At 42.7% G+C, this 21,397-nt stretch overlaps 1 protein-coding gene across 1 annotated transcript in view; it reads right to left on the bottom strand.

The window, feature by feature from the left end:
• The window catches only part of ABHD17C (abhydrolase domain containing 17C, depalmitoylase), a 47,197-nt gene that overhangs the window by 5,863 nt on the left and 19,937 nt on the right, over positions 1 to 21,397 (bottom strand). The window contains exon 2 of the mRNA XM_063448905.1: positions 5,965 to 6,144. Within this exon, the coding sequence (XP_063304975.1) occupies positions 5,965 to 6,144 (180 nt within the window). The remainder of the gene's footprint in view (positions 1 to 5,964; positions 6,145 to 21,397) is intronic.

Here is a 21,397-nt window from a genome sequence, read left to right as displayed (position 1 = left end):
GCCGATGACGTCGCGAGGAAGAAGAGGAGGAGGAGGAAGAAAGCTCCCCGCCCGGCGCTGGAGAAAGATGTAAGTTTAACCTCTTCCTCCCCCCAGAGCCCGGCGGGAGTGGGTCCCTGAGGGTGGGGGCACCCTCAGGGCACTCTAGTGCCAGGAAAACGAGTATGTTTTCCTGGCACTAGAGTGGTCCTTTAAGAAACAAAGCTGCAGTTCTGTGTTGAGCTTTAAAGGGACCCTATAGTCACCATAACAACTACAGCGTAATGTAGTTGTTCTGGTGCGTATAATCGCTCCCTTCAGGCATTGTCATGTAAACACTGCCCCTAGGGACTCCACCAAGTGGCCACTCCTTAGATGGAGGTGCTTTCTTGGTCAGTGCTGCCAAAAAAAGCAGCCCTGACGTTCAGCGTCCCCATAGAGATGCTGAATTACTCTCATAGAAATGCATTGATTCAATGCATCTCTATTAGGAGGTCCTGATTGTCTGAAACGGAATTTGGCCCCGCCCCATGCAGATTTTAGCTAATCAAATGTTTCCCTATGGGAAAGCATCGGATGGGCTAAAAATCAGCCATTTTGATGGCACAAAAGGGGCGGAGTCAGGTGAATTTTATACTTTTATAGGGGGGCTAAGGGTTATATATGGTGGGTTAAACACTATAGGGTCAGGAATACATGTTAGTGTTCCTGACCCTATAGTGTTCCTGACCCTATAGTGTTCCTGACCCTATAGTGTTCCTGACCCTATAGTGTTCCTGACCCTATAGTGTTCCTGACCCTATAGTGTTCCTGACCCTATAGTGTTCCTGACCCTATAGTGTTCCTGACCCTATAGTGTTCCTGACCCTATAGTGTTCCTGACCCTATAGTGTTCCTGACCCTATAGTGTTCCTGACCCTATAGTGTTCCTGACCCTATAGTGTTCCTGACCCTATAGTGTTCCTGACCCTATAGTGTTCCTGACCCTATAGTGTTCCTGACCCTATAGTGTTCCTGACCCTATAGTGTTCCTGACCCTATAGTGTTCCTGACCCTATAGTGTTCCTGACCCTATAGTGTTCCTGACCCTATAGTGTTCCTGACCCTATAGTGTTCCTGACCCTATAGTGTTCCTGACCCTATAGTGTTCCTGACCCTATAGTGTTCCTGACCCTATAGTGTTCCTGACCCTATAGTGTTCCTGACCCTATAGTGTTCCTGACCCTATAGTGTTCCTGACCCTATAGTGTTCCTGACCCTATAGTGTTCCTGACCCTATAGTGTTCCTGACCCTATAGTGTTCCTGACCCTATAGTGTTCCTGACCCTATAGTGTTCCTGACCCTATAGTGTTCCTGACCCTATAGTGTTCCTGACCCTATAGTGTTCCTGACCCTATAGTGTTCCTGACCCTATAGTGTTCCTGACCCTATAGTGTTCCTGACCCTATAGTGTTCCTGACCCTATAGTGTTCCTTTAATTTAAAAAAAAATACTACCCAACAGCAAAAGCCTGCCCTCTCCTCAGCTTGCAACATTATAACGAGTACATTTTTCTTAATTTTCTGTCCAAGTGATTGTACAACATGACCATGCATTGCATTTGATGCTGCAGAATTGAGTCTCCTTGTGTTTATTTGGCACAGCCAAAGTGAACAGTGTATATTTGGACATTCTGAAGGGGCAGCAGCAAAACGTGTTTAGCTCTTTGGTAATTTAAAGCTTTCATGGCCCACTCTGAAAGTGTGCTCACTCCATTCAAATGCTTGGCCTGATAATGAGGAAGTTAAAGTTGATGTCGGAAGGTGTGGAGAGGGCTTTGGGGGCTGTGAAGTTCTCCAATTTTTCCTTAAGCACTTAAAAACGGACTGAGAAAAAACAGAGAGCCTGCACACAGAGCCAACTTGCGCCATAGACCATCACAATAAGCAGAGGGAGCAGTTATGATGCTTGCAGTATTTCTCTAAATACTGCACATTATGCTTTTATTCAATTTCTGCCACACACCACAATGCCTTTACACACCTTTACTCACTAAACACTAAATTGTAATGAACTCAAAAGTAAAGAGCGAAATTCTACATTAGCTAAACGTCTTTAAAGGGACACTGTAGTCACCTGAACAACTTTAGCTTAATGAAGCAGTTTTGGTGTATAGAACATGTCCCTGCAGCCTCACTGCTCAATCCTCTACCATTTAGGAGTTAAATCCCTTTGTTTATGAACCCTATTCACACCTCCCTGCATGTGACTTGCACAGCCTTCCATAAACACTTCCTGTAAAGAGAGCCCTATTTAAGCTTTCTTTATTGCAAGTTCTGTTTAATTAAGATTTTCTTATCCCCTGCTATGTTAATAGCTTGCTAGACCCTGCAAGAGCCTCCTGTATGTGATTAAAGTTCAATTTAGAGATTGAGATACAATTATTTAAGGTCAATTACATCTGTTTGAAAGTGAAACCAGTTTTATTTTCATGCAGGCTCTGTCAATCATAGCCAGGGGAGGTGTGGCTAGGGCTGCATAAACAGAAACAAAGTGATTTAACTCCTAAATGACAGTGAATTGAGCAGTGAAATTGCAGGGGAATGATCTATACACTAAAACTGCTTTATTTAGCTCAAGTAATTTAGGTGACTATAGTGTTCTTTTAAACCTAACTTGGCTCTCTGGCCTATTGTGGCCACTGGCCGATTTCCCCCCCCCAACCCTCTGGGCCAGCGGGAGATTTCCCGGTCCCCATGGCAGCACCAACCTATCCTCAGCCACTGGTCCTGATGGGTCCCGTATCCCAGCTACGTGTTCCAAGATGGATGACGAGGGGAGGCCTACAGCCAAGTCTCAATACAGCAGGGGCCTCCTGTGAGAAACGCATTGCTCAAGCGCATTTGAACACCTTTGGCACATGATCTGCCAACTGACTGAGAAGACAGGAGCCTCAGACAGCCAAAGCGATCATAAGTCTGCTAAAAGCCCTGTAACGGGTCCAAAAGTACAGAAGCAGCAAAAGGCCTATTCACACTGCAAACCTGGCTCCACAGCTGGCTATTGCCTCGGACCACATTCTGAGCAGCTGGAGGCAATATGGTCACCTGCGGGTAAAGCACCTGCTCAAGAGTCATCAGATCCGACCATTATTAACCTGCCTGGGCTGAAGACCAATAAGGGCCCAGCCCCAATACATCGCTCACAAAAGAAGACGACGCAAGATCAGGACCTTCTGCTTTTCCCTGCTGGTGAAGGACCCGGATTATTATAGCCACAGAGTCTTTGACAGAGATGCTACTTCATAGCCTGGGGCAGGAGGGAAGCCCTACAGTGAATGCCTTCAGATCTCATGCATTGTGCACTTGGTGCATCCCCAGACATGGGAGTCTGGTATCTAGGTTTCTTTGCATGTCCCTCATTTTACATGGCTGCCTTCTTTGCTTATCCTCATTTCTTTAGATATTTTTTTTAGCATTCACTAATAGTGCCATTTAACTTTAGGGTCAGGTTAACGTGACTGGGGAGGTCAGTCTCGGTGGTAACCTCTCCTGTATTTCTTTAGCATGAGATTTTTATCATTTGGATACAGTGGTCTTGTATTTCGTTGAGTGTCTGATCTACCTATGTCTAGTAAATGATAGGTTTCAATTCTTGCTTACCCGATGTGAAAGTTGTAAACCATGCTCTCTCGATATTTTTTAACACCCATCACATTGTCCAGGCAATACCTGATTGCATGTTTAGTCTAATAATGAGCTCTAGACATTAATGCAAAATCATTGTTTGAGGTTACTTATTTTACTATAATGGTGCAACAGACTCAAAGGTCTTATTGTTTTGTTTTCACCCACCCTGCTGGTTGGGCTTTGCAAGAACACTTGTAACGTCCTTGCACCTCAAAAATAATTGTCGGGGGGCGGAACCCGGACACCAGGCCGTGCACACGTATCTAGCATGATCTCCTGCCAAGCGGGTTAAAAACGGGGCCAAAGGCGGAGAACTATGTGCCCCTCTGACGCAATAGACACTACCCCGGGGCCCCGAGACCCAAGCCGCTCTCCTTAACGCAGAAGCCCTCCAGCGACTTACCTTCAACCTACCCCCCCCCCCTTTCCCCCTCAGGACTGGTGGGGGATATCCCGGTCCCCACTGGACGAAGCGACCAGAATAGACAGTAGATAAACCGGCCACACGGCAAACAGGGGCGACAGGCCTCCAAAGCACAGCCAAGATGGCCGCCCAACGCAGACCCCCACAGCAAGCCGTCCTCGCCACCAAAGGGGACCTTTGACTGGCTCTGCAAATGTTTCCTTGATGCACTGCACAGCCGAGGAGCAACCTACCACCAGGCAGAAAGCCTGGTGGTCTCGTGGATCCGACCAGCAAAGCGATGCAGCCAATATAGACACACACCACAAGCCTCAAAAGCGGCTGTCCGGCAGCGCAGATTCCTGCAGTCCCCAAGGCGGGAAAAGAAGCAATGTTTCTCCGGCGCAAGATCACACCCGCAACCACACAACAGGCACCTAAAAAGCACTCACCAAGCCAGCTTCTCAGTGTCTGGCACAGCATAACCCGACTCCCTGCCACCAGCGCTGCAAAACGAGAGAACGAGCAGCCGCATACCCCTCAAGACACCATCGGAGCTGGTTCCCGTCACGGAGGCACCATGCCCAGGGCTTCCAAAAGGGGGCGCAGACCGCCACACCAGGAAGACGCTATGATTCCGCAGGGCATCGGCTGACCGACACCACACACGTCCTGCTTCACCCCCAACTGTCTGTAACACCCGCTGCAGTTACCCAGCAAGCACATTTACCTTTTTGAAAACAGACGGTCAGGAGGTGTAACCAGGTATATAGATAAGAACTAGTTGACATACCATGCATAAGAATAATCCTTAACATAGCATCAAACAGCAAACACTAGTTATATCTCGACAGGATAATGTACATCTTCTGTTAGTAGTTACCAAGCACAACAGACCTAGCATGTTATTTGATGTTAACTAGCAACGTTATGCCTAGGGACTTCCTTCTCACTCACCTTTTTATTTTTTTCAATCTTATGTTAATTTCACCAGTGCCCAACAGTATATAGGGATGCATAATCCAACTACGACTAATAGTTATACACACATGAATAGTTTATCTTTACTACCTAATAGTACTCGACTTGAGCATGTTACCTAGCCTGTTTACTACCATATGTACTTAGACTCATTATTGTGGGCACACGGCCTGTCTTCACAATTCCAAATCGTTAGACACATCCTGACCATAGTTTATTATTGTGTTTACATTTTTTTTTTTTAAATGCTGAAATCTGTATACATTTATATTACTCTGAATTGTCTGACCCATTGCAACATTTCTCATGTAAACTGCCTTACTGTTGTCACTACTAAGCACAACTAAAATAAAGAATAAAAAAATAAAAAAAAAGAATGGATCAAAGTGATAACATTGTAATTCTGATCTAGGATATTTAGGCTCCCAGTGAATTTCAGAACCCAGGTTAAAGTAGCTCTAATGACCGATGATAACACATTACACAACCCCACAGTATTACGGTCACAGTAATATGAAGCATAGGAGATAGGACTTTTTCCTGCACTGTCTGTACAGATATGAAACTCACCCACTTGAGATCTGATCTGCTACAACCCTAACTATCTTCTGGAATAAGTGTTAACCATACAACTTCCAATATGCCTCCTTTTAAGTAAAAAAACAGAACCCTGTGGCTATTCCCAAACCCTACTTAAATCATAATGGATTTGAATATCTTACAATTATTAGTTGTAAAAGGCTCTGATGCCCTCTTTCATATGGTCCACTGGTCATGCATTAAACATTAAGGATACATATTTTGCTGTAATAAGTCAAGATAATTCCAAAGGAAATTAAATCCACTAACAAGATATTTCTACAATGCATACCACACAAAGTCATTATACAACTTCAGCATGCAACAAGATCCAAACAAGTCTGTGGTCTTACCTAGGAAATGCATCAAAGCAATAGGTCTTCCTTGTGTCTGGAAAAGCAACCCGTAGACCAGACATAAGAGGGGAGTGAAGTATAACAGCTGCACATTCATATCGAGAAGCCAGGTCTACTGTAGGTACTGTGCCAATACTCTGACCATACAGGATGACATTCTCGGGATTTACCCCATAACTGTAGACAAAACACAGGGGGGAAAAATTAGTATTCACCAAAGTAACTAATAAGGTGTTATGTTAAATGAACCCAGAATAACAGTTTTTTCAAAACACATTTTGCAAGAGATAATTTCAGTAATAATCCCACTTGCAAGGGAAGTTTGTGGGTAAAGCTTTTCCACTGCACAGCCTTTTGCCAAAAAGGTTATACCAGTGATTAAATATATAATTTTTGTTTTTTTAAATAAAAATATTATATAAAAAATTAGTATATACACACACACACACCGGTAATAATTATATATCTATACATCACACACACGAGCTTTATGAAGCAAAAGTCAGGCCTTGGAACAATGAAAAATACACAATCCTCAAAAGTAATTTTCAAGAGACACGCGACCCACAAAGTGGGAGATGTATAATCTTTTTAATGCTAAACATGAATGTAAAAGTACTTCTATTTTGAAAAGAACTGTGATAACACTATGCATTAATTAAAAATAAAATTATTTTTATATATATATATTTTATTTGTATTTTTTTTTACACAAAAAGATATAGCAGAAAAGGTAACAATGTTTAGATTCTCAGAGAATTACATCCAGATAAGGACAAATTGTTATCACTAAAGAAGAATAAATTAAAGTGACATCTCATTGAAGTGGTCTGGGTGCAGTGTCTCTAAAACATTGCAGTTTCAGAGAAATTCTAGACCAGACCTCTACTTCTGAGTTTAACTGGTCAAAATCCACATATTAAAAGCATTGATGCAATGGTTTCCTACAGGGAAGGCCTAATGTGCACAAGGTACTCGCACATTACCTTGCCTGTTGCCAACATCAGAGGAAACAAAGATGAACCAGCGCCCAGGACCTCGGTGCTTGAAAGAGGCAAGTGTAAAAGTGTTTATATTAAGCCTTTCCAATAGCCGTATGGCTGAGGGAATACACTTGTATTCCTGATGCTATAATGTGCTTAACGTTTTAGTGGAATCATAGAATAACCAGAGGAATGGCAGTCACACAGGCAATTAAAGTGTCAAACTGAAAACGGTTTAACTCCTGTGTTACAGTGCCATGGGGTTCCTGAAATCACGAAAGCAAGTAATAGTGGTTATGGTGCATAAAATGCCCTTTTAACAATCTAGCAATACCAAAAATGTGTAGATGAGCATAGCTAACAAATAAATAAATAGGCATAGTTAAACAATCTTTTAGAACAATGAGGACAAATGCAGAAATATAGCTTGCTCTTCAGAAACAAATGAAACTGACAGCTCCACAAAAAATTAACCCCCACCCCCACCCCCCCTCCACACCAACATTTGTTCAATGAGAGCCATAATTGGGAGGAAGGAATTTAATAAAGCCTATTAAGTGTAAGCTCACTGACAAGTGAAAAGGAAGGAACAGGAAGATGTGCAGGTGTTCACCACATGATAAACAAGAAAAAAAAATCTTTAATTATTTCAACACCTCTCTTAAGTCTAACACTTGCTAGTTTGATCAACTCTGCCTCGCTAACAGGATTAACACGTGATCTTTTCACTCCAGTAACTTCTAACACCATGTTCCAAATGGCAGAATCAGTATTCACAGACATGGAAAATAGTAGCATGGACGTAGAAATTAGAACTAGAAGCAAAGTTGCCGACCGAATCATTGGATCACTTGTGTTTTATAGTAACATGAATGAACAAAAAATACACTGACTGGAACAAACCGATAAACACTTTCTCTGCAATGAGCCTTAAATCCTAATTTCTTCAACCTGCAAGAATACCTAAAGTAATGTCGGTGCTTTATAACAGTTACAGAATGTGACAAAACAACAGGTAATAAATAAACCTTGTGTAAGATACAGAAATGTGGCAAAACAGGTGATGATCCGCACCAAACAGAACTGAAATTCTTTAAAAAAAAAAAAAAAAAAAATCACACGGATATACTCAATCGTAACAATAACCCGATGATGTGTAATAAATTATCTATATACGTACGCTCTCTGTAGTAAAGTGATTTTGTATTTCGGTGCCAGGAAAACCTCAAAATAAAACAAATACAACAAATAAAATTGTGTAATATGTCTTAATGGTTTTACAGACAGTTAAGTATATAGTTGTCTCACTCACACTTTTATGAGCTACTGAGAGCTCTGCTGTTAAAGCGGCACTGTCATGCCGAATTCCGTTTTTTTTTTTAACCCCCCTCCCGCCTCAACTACATCCAATCGACCCCCTAGTCATCCCCAAATGCCCCTATGCCCCCCACATTACCTATTTTTTATTCTTTATTTTCTGCCCCGATCTATATTCAGGGCGCCGCCATCTTTGTGTAGGTAGGTGAAGTCCCTGTGGGACACGTCATCTGCCCACACTAGATAGACTGTGAGATTCCCGCACATGCCCAGTGAAACATCTGGACATGCGAACGGGAATTTCACCTATTCATTCATTCATCAGACAGACGAATGAATGAATAGAAAAAATCAGACGAACAAACTAACACTGTGTATCAGTGTTCGTTTGTTTGTTCGGTTTATTACAAGGAGGGAGCTACCGGCGTGCAGCTCCCTCCTTGTAATATGTAACTATAGAAGCGGCAGGGAGCAGTGCTCCCCACCACTTCATAAGCCCCCCAGGTCCCCTCCTCACTCTATGGGGGTCAATATGACCCCCATAATAGCACAAGGGAGATTAAAATCTCCCCAATGCCCCTACTCGCTATATCGCGAGTAGGGGCATGTCCACTAAACAGTGAGCAGCCTGTGGCTGCTCACTGTAAAAAAAAAAAAGGGTAATAAGGGGGGGACGGGGGGCCTACTGTCCTCCCCCGCCGGCCCCCACCCCTGGACGGCGGGTGGGGACCATAATGGGAATGAGGGGGGACCTACTGTCCTCCCCTCAGGCCCCCACCCCTGGGCGGCGGGTGGGGGCCATAATAGTAATAAGGGGGGGGGACCTACTGTCCCCCCCCCCGGCCCCCACCCCTGGGCGGCGGGTGGGGGCCATAATAGTAATAAGGGGGGGGGGACCTACTGTCCTCCAGCCCCCGGCCCCCACCCCTGGGCGGCGGGTGGGGGCCCTAATGGAAAAAAGGGGGGGGGGACCTACTGTCCTCCCCCCCGGCCCCCACCCCTGGGCGGCGGGTGGGGGCCATAATAGTAATAAGGGGGGGGGGACCTACTGTCCTCCCCCCCCCGGCCCCCACCCCTGGGCGGCGGGTGGGGGCCATAATAGTAATAAGGGGGGGGGGACCTACTGTCCTCCAGCCCCCGGCCCCCACCCCTGGGCGGCGGGTGGGGGCCCTAATGGAAAAAAAGGGGGGGGGGGACCTACTGTCCTCCCCCCGGCCCCCACCCCTGGGCGGCGGGTGGGGGCCATAATAGTAATAAGGGGGGGGGGGATCTACTGTCCTCCCCCCCCCCGGCCCCCACCCCTGGGCGGCGGGTGGGGGCCATAATAGTAATAAGGGGGGGGGGACCTACTGTCCTCCAGCCCCCGGCCCCCACCCCTGGGCGGCGGGTGGGGGCCCTAATGGAAAAAGGGGGGGGGGGGAGACCTACTGTCCTCCCCCCGCCCCCACCCCTGGGCGGCGGGTGGGGGCACTAAGTAAATTCCCCCCCCATCAAGGTGACTAGGGGTGCCCAAGCCCCTAGTCACCCACCCCCCACCCAAATAAAAAATGCCCCTACCTACCCCCCTCACCCTAAAAAATAGTGAGGGGGGAATAAAATTGCTAACCTGTAAAGTAAAATTAAACTTACCATTCAACGTCTTCTTTTTTCTAAAATCTTCATTTTTCAGCCCCAAAAAAGGCCAAATAAGAAACCATCATAGCCGTCGAACTAAAAATAAAATAAAAAACCAGAGCGCAAAAAAAAAAAACCTGACGAAAAAGAAAAAACCCGAGCGCCCAAAAAAATAATCCATCTTCACCCATGGAGGGCTCCGCGCAGACTGAGCTCCGCAGGGCGGGGCAAGGCTTATAAAGCCTTGCCCCGCCCTGCAATTAGCCTAAGAACACTCTGATTGGTGGGTTTAAGCCAATCAGAGTGCTCTTTGTCATTTTACAAGCGTGGGAAAGTTCTTTGGAATTTTCCCACGCTTGTAAAATGTCACAGAGCACTGTGATTGGATGGCTTGAAATCCATCCAATCACAGTGCTCTGTGTCATTTTACAAGCGTGGGAAAGTTCCAAAGAACTTTCCCACGCTTGTAAAATGACACAGAGCACTGTGATTGGATGGCTTGAAATCCATCCAATCACAGTGCTCTGTGTCATTTTACAAGCGTGGGAAAATTCCAAAGAACTTTCCCACGCTTGTAAAATGACAAAGAGCACTCTGATTGGCTTAAACCCACCAATCAGAGTGTTCTTAGGCTAATTGCAGGGCGGGGCAAGGCTTTATAAGCCTTGCCCCGCCCTGCGGAGCTCAGTCTGCGCGGAGCCCTCCATGGGTGAAGATGGATTATTTTTTTGTGCGCTCGGGTTTTTTCTTTTTCGTCGGGTTTTTTTTTTTTGCGCTCGGGTTTTTTATTTTATTTTTAGTTCGACGGCTATGATGGTTTTTTATTTGGCCTTTTTTGGGGCTGAAAAATGAAGAATTTACTTAGTGCCCCCACCCGCCGCCCAGGGGTGGGGGCGGGGGGAGGACAGTAGGTCCCCCCCCCATTATCGTTATGGCCCCCACCCGCCGCCCAGGGGTGGGGGCCGGGGGGGGGGGGAGGACAGTAGATCCCCCCCCCTTATTACTATTATGGCCCCCACCCGCCGCCCAGGGGTGGGGGCCGGGGGGGAGGACAGTAGGCCCCCCCCCCCTTTTCCATTAGGGCCCCCACCCGCCGCCCAGGGGTGGGGGCCGGGGGCTGGAGGACAGTAGGTCCCCCCCCTTATTACTATTATGGCCCCCACCCGCCGCCCAGGGGTGGGGAGGACAGTAGGTCCCCCCCCTATTACTATTATGGCCCCCACCCGCCGCCCAGGGGTGGAGGACAGTAGGACCCCCCCCTTATTATTATTATGGCCCCCACCCGCCGCCCAGGGGTGGGGGCCGGGGGGGGGGAGGACAGTAGGTCCCCCCCCTCTTATTACCATTATGGCCCCCACCCGCCGCCCAGGGGTGGGGGCCGGGGGGGAGGACAGTAGGTCCCCCCCCCTTTATTACTATTATGGCCCCCACCCGCCGGCCAGGGGTGGGGGCCGGGGGGAGGACAGTAGGTCCCCCCCTACTACTATTATGGCCCCCACCCGCCGCCCAGGGGTGGGGGCCTGGGGGGAGGACAGTAGGTCCCCCCCCCCTCATTATCTTTATGGCCCCCACCCACCGCTCAGGGGTGGGGGCCGGGGGGGGGGACAATAGGTCTCCCTCCCTTATTTTACTTTACGGCCCCCACCCGTCATTTAGGGGTGGGGGGCAATATTTTTTTTATTTTTTTTCTACAGTGAGCAGCCACAGGCTGCTCACTGCTTACTAGACATGCCCCTACTCGCGGTATAGCGAGTAGGGGCATATTATTTACTAATACCAAGTCATTTTTACTTGGTGTTAGTTAATTTGGCTGAAAGACCAATTTAGGTCTTTCAGCCTTTTAGTAGATAGCTCCCTGATACCGTGGGAATTAGGGAGTTATCTACTAAGCGGCTGCAAGATGCAGCCACAGCAATGAATAGGATCGGAGTTTCATTCATTTGAATGAAATTCCGATCCGAACAAAGTACCGAATTGCATCCTAACACCAATGGAGAAACAGTGCTCATTCTGTTAGGATGCAATTCGGCAGTTTTGCCGGCGTTCTGTCTAAGTGACAGGACTTTCGGCAATACTGACAGGAAGCATTGTGGGAACTGGGAGGAAAGCTAGGGATCATGGGAAAATTGCTCTGACCAGCGGAAATGAAGCACACTTTGCTCCTCCGCTGGTCAGAGCTGGTCAAGCGGAGGAATCCTCCATAAGACAGAGTCCCTACTTTGTCTTATGATTTTAAAGAAAACTAAAGAAGACAGGAAGAAAAGAATAACAGATCCTGAGAGAGGGGGAGAAGAGGAAGAGATTGAGGAAAGGTAAGTTCGGCATGACAGTGCCGCTTTAAGCGCTTTGACGGTACAATCCCAGTCTTAGGATTTATGCTCTGGTGATATAAATCCTTGGTGGTATAAGTATTCCGGACATATTACTAGACATTCAGAGAAAGGGAAAGGACTACACATCCCACAATGCACGTCAGTCGCAGCGCATCACTTTCGGGGGACCCAAAGAACCAGAAGTAAATCAGCACATCTAATTCTACTAATTGGAGACGAACTTCCTATATAAACTTGGACATTCTGAGGATCATCCACACTTCTGAGGAAGCTCTGCTGGGAGAAACGCGTAAAGTGTGACCTTAGAAAAAAGTTATTTATATCTATATATTTTATTCACTTGTAATATTACTTTTTAACTTTATATATGATTGTCTACATCCTATCCAGTTTGTTGTTTTGCTGCTTAATAAATATCCTGGTTCCTGCACGTCCTTCGGGTGGGGATTACACCACCAGAGAAAGTTTATTGCTCTCCAAAGTGTAAGTAGGAAACTTTGCTATTGTGCACCTTATATATTTTAACATATTGCACGATTAGATCCTCTCTGCTTTATTTTATATGCTGGAGTCGTACTGGACACACAAAATTGTGGACCTACATATATCCCAAGATGGGGATTGTACCGTCAAAGCGCTAAACAGCAGAGCTCTCAATAGCTCATAAAAGTGTGAGTGAAACACCTATATACTTAACTGTCTGTAAAACCATTAAGACATATACTATATTTAGTTGTATTTCTGTTTTATTTTTAGGTTTTCCTGGTACCGAAATACAAAATCACTTTACTCCAGTAAGAGTACATATATACATAATTACACATTATTGGGTTATTGTTAAGATTGAGAATATCCGTGTGATTTCAGTTCTGTTTGGCGTGGATCACCTGTTTTGCCACATTTCTGTATCTTACGCAAGGTTTGAGAATCCTTGTAGGTTTACTGCTGCCTGTTCACATTATAGCTAGCACCTACACATGCCTTTTTTCATAACACAGTTATGAGTGTTCAATCACTTACACCAACTAACACAAAGTGAGAAAAGGAAGGAGTCCATATTATGTCCCTATTTCCAGTTCTGATTTTAGGAAGGTGCACCCATTATTTGCCTTCTGCGAATTTCAAAAAATATTTCAGGGGATGGAGGGACCCCTTTTTCGCTCTTGATGGGTTAAATAAAGTTGCGCTTTGGTTTCCAATCGGTTTTGAATTCCTCCTTGTATTAATGTAGGAGACCAACATTCCAATCATCAACTCCCTTAGTAAGCTCCTCCATAAGACTCACATCACAGATATTAACTTTTCTTCCCATCCCACAGCTTGTTCACTTGACCTTGTTTACATACATGCATGCTGGTTTTATAGTTTTAACACAACACTTTAAACTTTGCTGACAATTGGAAAGTTCTTTCAACCCTAGGCAATCTGTTTTGCACTTCCTTGCACTTCCCCTTGTTAAAACACTTTTATTGAGCAGGTTTTCTCTCTAACAAAAGTGCCCCTTGCAGGTGGGCACCCCAGACATCCCATAAATACTTATAGTCTGCTGACAAAGCCCTCACGTATTGCTGGTTACCCAATGATGGGTAGTAATCATACGCAGAGTACTAAATTAACCCGCTATAGCTACTATAATATGGTCTGACAAAAACCAGGGAGATGGAGCACACTTACTCTTCCACCATACTGGTACAATGATCTGTAGTAATTATAGATTTTAGAATGCCCTTTAAATTGTTGAGAAACAGCTGTTAGCTCATCCACTTTAACAGTTCAGCCATGCCTGAGGACATTTTCTCTCTTTAAAGGGCGCCTGTCATTGTACGCAGTACTTCTGCTAATTTTAAAGAGCTTAATATTTCATCTATACTGTGTGCAAGTAGAACTGATAGCAAATGTATAGATTGAGGAAATTATTTTAAAACATCTGTCTCCCTCCTGTCAGTCAAATCATTGACTTCTGTGTCAAAGAACTGACTAGGAGAGGAAGAAAGACCTATCACTGTTGGTCTTCCTGGTCTCCAAGCATAGCATCCACGGTGCACGTGGTGTAGTTGCTAACATCACTCTGTTCAGACAGCATTGAAGCCAGTGTGTTGGTTTCATGGAGGAGGTTTGTCTGCTTGGGAAATAGCCCATGCTGGGAAATTTTAAAAAGTGAGAAGGACCAGAGGTGCTTATAGTGCAACACCGAAGAAGTTGCAGGTAATGGGGACACTGGACAGGAGGGTAGTTTATATCTATTAATTAATATTTTTAATTGATTACAAAGTTTATTTACATTATGTATTCAATGCATGAGTGGGGATTTATTTTACATTTATAGGAAATCGGTAAACGTATTCTCACAAATAAGGAAGTTCCTGCCTGCCTTTGCAAGCCCTCCCCATTTTCCCCACACCCAGACTTCCCTATGCTGTTCAATGATTAACTTTGCAAGACAGGTGCTATAAGCAATTGGTGCCCCTTCATCTCAGCTCAGCTCAGCTGATCTAAACAATCAGGAAGTAACATGGCAACTGCCTGACAGCAAGGTGTAACAAGATACATTTATAGAAGTGCCAATTTCTATTGAAATCTGTAAAATGGAGAAAAAAAAAAACAAAAAAACAAACAAACACTTTTTCAAACATAATGTTCCAGCAAGCCAAAGTTTAAAGTGTTACTTTACGAATGAAAACTTCACCAAGAAACCAGGTTAACATTAATGGGAAACTAGTGCCACCCTCCCTCAATGCAAAAAGAGTTAAAAACCCTTTTGTAACTTACCTGATTCCCACACCTATGTCCTTAGGCGCTGGGTAAGGCTCCGCCTCCGCTCATCCTCCACAGACGTCTGGCACCTAATGTGCATGCGCAGCAAGCGTATTAGGACTTTTCCATAGAAGAGCATTGTATCAATTCTTTCCTGTGGGGTTTTAGCTGACACTGGACATTCTCATGAAAAGTTCGAGGACTCCTGGCGTCATTCAGTGGACCAATAATCCGCAAAGGACCAGGAAGTGTCTCTAGTGGCTGTCTAGTAGAAAGGCACTAGAGGTGGAGTTAACCCTGCATTGAAATTGTTGCAGTTTATCAATAACTACAATAATTACCATTAGAGGTTTAAGGGGACAGGGGCACTAAACCCAGACCACTTCAATGAGATGAAGTGGCCTTGGTGCCTATAGTGTCCATTTAACAATAATCTCGCCGTTGCGTCACTTGGCAGGGGTTGTGCCACAACCTGTGTAATTAATGCATATGTCAGACAACAAGCCAGCACTCCATGAAAAATCCCATCAGTGGGATGTGATACACAAAGACCATACAGGCATTTACTGTAGGTAAAATGGGTATTTGTGCTTCTCTGGGCTATATTTTTATTTTTTTTACCACCACATTTATGGCAAAGTTGTTCCTACATTGGCTTATGTATAGCTTTTGAACCAACGGCTAAGTGACAAACTCTGTAAAGCCAGGCAGGCGCCACCATGTTTTAATATATATTTTGCAAAGGCTTTTGAATGCAGCTTGTTTGTTAGCACTCCCAATATAACAAGTGTGGGTATTTCAATTGTGCATTCTAAAGGAAAAAGACGGCACATTTTGTTATCAACCGTCACTGCTATCCCCCCCACTTTCTGTTACTCAAGTGTGAGCCACTTCCTAACAACAATATAATTTATTGTACTGTAATAAGTGGCCCTGTAGAACAAAAAATGCAAAATCATGAGTGACAGAGCTCTGGAGAAGAACTCAGTCCAGTGGACTATCGGATTCCTAGTATGTTTACATCTAGATGAGATGTAAGGATAACATTATACTACTGGAGGGCAAGTGTAATTATGTATACAAAAAATACTGAGTATATTTCTTTGACAAAAGATAGGTATTGGATCAGCGCTGAGTGATCTAATAGGACTGTGAACAAATCGAAAGCTGCAACCTATGGGTATGAGGTTCCCTCTAATAACCTCAAAGGAAAAATGGCAAAAACACAATAATAGGTCGCGCTAAATACAAATAGATGTGTAGTAACAATGTAAAATAAATAAAAATATAAAATATAACAAGATCAGAAAGACAAAATGAATAGGAATAAAATTATTAATATTAATATAAATCCACTTGCATACACACTAACAGTAAGGAATGGAACAGTTATAATGAATAGTCCCAATACTTAATAGTCTGCTTGTATATTCCAATAAATAAGTGGAAGGCTTGGTATGTAGGAATTTCCAATGAAGAGAATGGATCTTCTAATTCATGGGGTGTCTTGACTCCGTGGTATACATGGAAAGACAAAACAAAGAAACTCCAATAGTGCAAACTGAGGACCAATAAGAGCAGGATGAATATAGGGGAGGTATATTACTCACCTATTATTGAGCATAAACTAGCTCAATTATAATAAGCATTCAGTGGCGTCTGCCCCCCACTGGCGGGATAAGGTGAAGGTAATTCCTCGGTATAAAAAAAGGGGAAGAAAAACAACCAAATATAGTGCTCACTGTAGATATGATAAAAATGAGTATAAACAGTAGAAATGCAGGTACTCACATTTGGATGAGCAGGATATACTGCTCAATCTATTCGTTTGGGTGGTATAGTCCCCACCTAGGATTCTTTAGCAGGTATCAGCTTCACAGTAGTATATGACCAGGTAAAATAAATAAATAAATAAATAAAGGATGTATGGCAAAATAATTCTAGGTAAAACCAATATTCCTTTAATAAGATAATAAATATATAAAAACAGCCAAAACGCGTTTCGCCACACAGGGCTTTATCAACTGGCAATAGTAAAAATCAAAGAAAAACATGTTACTTGCGCTCTATCCTTTATCCCTATGTATTTTTAAAACAAATGGAGGTCTTTTAGTTACCTCCAATGGCCATGAGAGGATTGAGCCCACCTGCCCTAGGGGGGTCTGCCTTGATGTGGCAGGTGGGCTCAATCCTCTCATGGCCCTTGGAGGTAACTAAAAGACCTCCATTTGTTTTAAAAATACATAGGGATAAAGGATAGAGCGCAAGTAACATGTTTTTCTTTGGTTTTTACTATGTATTGGGGCTGATGTGTACTCTAGTCATTGCAGCCGCCCAGTAGTGATGGGAGTTGAGCGCAGGACTTTTCTTTCTGCAATAGTAAAAATCAGCCTGGTACATAGATGCTTAAATAAGCTAAGAAAACAAATGCTTATTCAAATTTTAGCGCCAAAATGACGTCATCAATACACAGTATAAAATACAAAAATATATTAAAACAGAAAAAATACAAATCCTTAATAATAATAAAAAAATAAATAAAACCCTTAATATTAACTTTAAAACGAGTGTTATTAAGTAAGAAGGATAAATAATGAAAAGGGAGTACTCAATCACGTGATTGCGGATAGCCGCGATCACATGGAGTTCCCTAAAGACTTTTGGGTAATGTAGTGCACAGCAAGGGGCATGGGAGGACCGGATGAGTGGGAAGGACAGATAGACACGTGATCGCGATCGTCCGCGATCACGTGGTATACCGCAATGAGCATTGGGCAATGTAGTCTAGACGGAGGTCGGCACAACAAAGCACACCTCCGTCTAGGTAAACGAGCAAGCAGCATAAAGTAATGGTAATTAAATGTACAGGGAAAAATTATTATTATTTTATTTTATTTTATTTTTATTTTTCCCTGTACATTTAATTACCATTACTTTACCATCGCGATCACGTGTCTATCTGTCCTTCCCACTCATCCGGTCCTCCCATGCCCCTTGCTGTGCACTACATTACCCAAAAGTCTTTAGGGAACTCCATGTGATCGCGGCTATCCGCGATCACGTGATTGAGTACTCCCTTTTCATTATTTATCCTTCTTACTTAATAACACTCGTTTTAAAGTTAATATTAAGGGTTTTATTTATTTTTTTATTATTATTATTAAGGATTTGTATTTTTTCTGTTTTAATATGTTTTTGTATTTTATACTGTGTATTGATGACGTCATTTTGGCGCTAAAATTTGAATAAGCATTTGTTTTCTTAGCTTATTTAAGCATCTATGTACCAGGCTGATTTTTACTATTGCCAGTTGATAAAGCCCTGTGTGGCGAAACGCGTTTTGGCTGTTTTTATATATTTATTATCTTATTAAAGGAATATTGGTTTTACCTAGAATTATTTTGCCATACATCCTTTATTTATTTATTTATTTATTTTACCTGGTCATATACTACTGTGAAGCTGATACCTGCTAAAGAATCCTAGGTGGGGACTATACCACCCAAACGAATAGATTGAGCAGTATATCCTGCTCATCCAAATGTGAGTACCTGCATTTCTACTGTTTATACTCATTTTTATCATATCTACAGTGAGCACTATATTTGGTTGTTTTTCTTCCCCTTTTTTTATACCGAGGAATTACCTTCACCTTATCCCGCCAGTGGGGGGCAGACGCCACTGAATGCTTATTATACTTGAGCTAGTTTATGCTCAATAATAGGTGAGTAATATACCTCCCCTATATTCATCCTGCTCTTATTGGTCCTCAGTTTGCACTATTGGAGTTTTTGTTTTGTCTTTCCATGTATACCACGGAGTCAAGACACCCCATGAATTAGAAGATCCATTCTCTTCATTGGAAATTCCTACATACCAAGCCTTCCACTTATTTATTGGAATATACAAGCAGACTATTAAGTATTGGGACTATTCATTATAACTGTTCCATTCCTTACTGTTAGTGTGTATGCAAGTGGATTTATATTAATATTAATAATTTTATTCCTATTCATTTTGTCTTTCTGATCTTGTTATATTTTATATTTTTATTTATTTATTTTACATTGTTACTACACATCTATTTGTATTTAGCGCGACCTATTATTGTGTTTTTGCCATATTTCTTTGACACACTGTAGGTCGTCACAAAACACATTCATGGCTATAACAAACAAATCAAGCAGCTACTCTGCGTCCCAATCAGAACACGTATGTGCATTACAATCCAAAATATAATTTACAATAGCTTTGCTGAGATTGCAGTTACATAGAATGGATAGGGAGATACATAGGTAGAATGATACAAACAATTTAAGTTTATAAAATGTGGAAATTTGAAATCTATACAGGAAACAAATGTTTCACATCCCACCCACACACTTGAGACATGGACATCTGTCTTTCTTGACTCTTCATAACGAAATACTGATATAAATTCACACTTATCGTAATACCCAACATTCTCTTGGCAAACAGCCATATTCAGGTTTTCTTGACAGGATATTAAAAAAAACCAAAAAAAAAAAAAAACCAAGGATACTAAAGTCCAACGTTGAAACCTTATTTAATGCTGTTGATCCAAAAGAAGGCAAAATAAATGAATACATAATTTTTTTTAGCTATTTTCCATTATGCCACAAAAAGGTAACAATCCTTCTTGACTCCATAATGGCTATCAGATGGAGTCTGTAGATGCAATTAGCATTTGTAAATGCTTCTTTATTAGACCGGATTCTCACTCTCATTGCTAGTTAATCATGATAAAAAACACACAGGACATTGATCTTGGTTCTCCGAATTTCAAAGCATTTAATATACTGTACTAGCAAAGCAATATATGATCCCTCCCCCTCCAATAGGTTACAATGCTTCACCCCATTACCCTTAAGGGACGCATGGAATTTGCAGGCTCATCACTTTGTGGCATTACACAATTGTTGTGTGCTTTAGCTGCGGCTTCAAACTCGTTGCAAGAATGCTATGATAGCACACATTCTTTCCAAAATGAAAAATAAACTTTACCGTTTTCATGAACCTATGGTTGACTTACAATGTGTCCTCAGTCACTTTAGTGGAGGAATGGAATATTTTAAGAAAAGAATGAAGACAAGGAACATATATTTGTCATTTAAAGTGACACGTCATGCATCTGGATAACTTGACTGTATGTATGTAAAAGGTCTGCACACAAGATATACTGACCATGAATTTTCAGGTTTAGGTGCATGCAATATAAGTAGCCACCAGGATGTAAATTGAGAGGGAGAGGGAGAGGGAGAAAGAGAGGGAGAGGGTGTGTGTGAGCGTGCATACAGGGTGATATGCATGTTCACAAGTGACTGAAGTAGTATTATTTTGAGAGGGTGGCTTGAAGAGTGATTAAGAGTATGGCCAATGTGTGTGATGATGAACATTACTGGGTGGTTCTTACATCAATTTCTAAAATCTAGGGAAATTGGCAAAATGCTGCTTTATATCAATGGTAATGCAATTGAAAAACATAAAAGACACAGTATAACATAAGATGCAATGTTCCACAGTGAGTTCTATCAAGACTAGGCTAAGCCAATCAGGATAATCCCTCTATTTTCAAAAGCTGAACATATTTCACAAATAATATAAATAGTACAGCTACCTAAGTTGGTCGGCTTACTGACAGCTCCATTCACCATCCTTGTGCTTAAGTTGGTGATGCAGCTACAGCTCCAGTAAACTGTATAGCACCCTGTTGGGAAGGTGGACACCTATAATGTGAACAAACCAAAAAAATAGTTGGACAGGCAGAAGAGGGCTTATTGGTTAAAGAGGCTCTATCATCTATAAAAAAAAAACAAAAACGTGGATATATGCATAATTCACGTGTCTGAAAACATCCTGAAAATGCATGGTTTAAAATATACTTGCCTAAAAAAATTTTTTTTATAAGAAAACCAGAATGCATCTATTTCTAATGACAATATTTGTAATTTTTCATGTGCAGAGGAGCTCTGTTTTAATTTAAAAAAAAAAAAATTCAAACCCTGTACATTTTAGAGGTTCTCACCAAAAATAACAGTTATGCCAAACAAAACAAGTCATAAAGTATAAGGTTTATCTTTATGATCTAAAGAATCTTATATTTAGGCATTGGGAAGGGATCACACCCTTGAAAAGATAACTGGTGGGGCTCGTGACTGCACCCAGGCTGGATTCATTCCTCATTAAACTGGAGCTGGCCAGTGTACGTTGTGCACCTGTGTTTGCACATTCCTGGAGAGGAGCGGTGCCACCTGAACTTTCACACTGTGATCTGGATTATAACTTTTCAGGATTATTATGACAGGTCTGTCTCACTCAGCTGGTAATAGATTATATATTACCACCTTTAATATACTAAATGGCTGTCTGTGTTCATGCAAATTAACGATGCATCATTATAAAAGTTTA

The sequence above is a fragment of the Pelobates fuscus genome, chromosome 3 (genome assembly GCF_036172605.1).
Source record: "Pelobates fuscus isolate aPelFus1 chromosome 3, aPelFus1.pri, whole genome shotgun sequence".
Taxonomy (NCBI): domain Eukaryota; kingdom Metazoa; phylum Chordata; class Amphibia; order Anura; family Pelobatidae; genus Pelobates; species Pelobates fuscus.
Note: the sequence above shows the minus strand (reverse complement) of the source record. Positions and strands in the feature narration are given on the sequence as shown.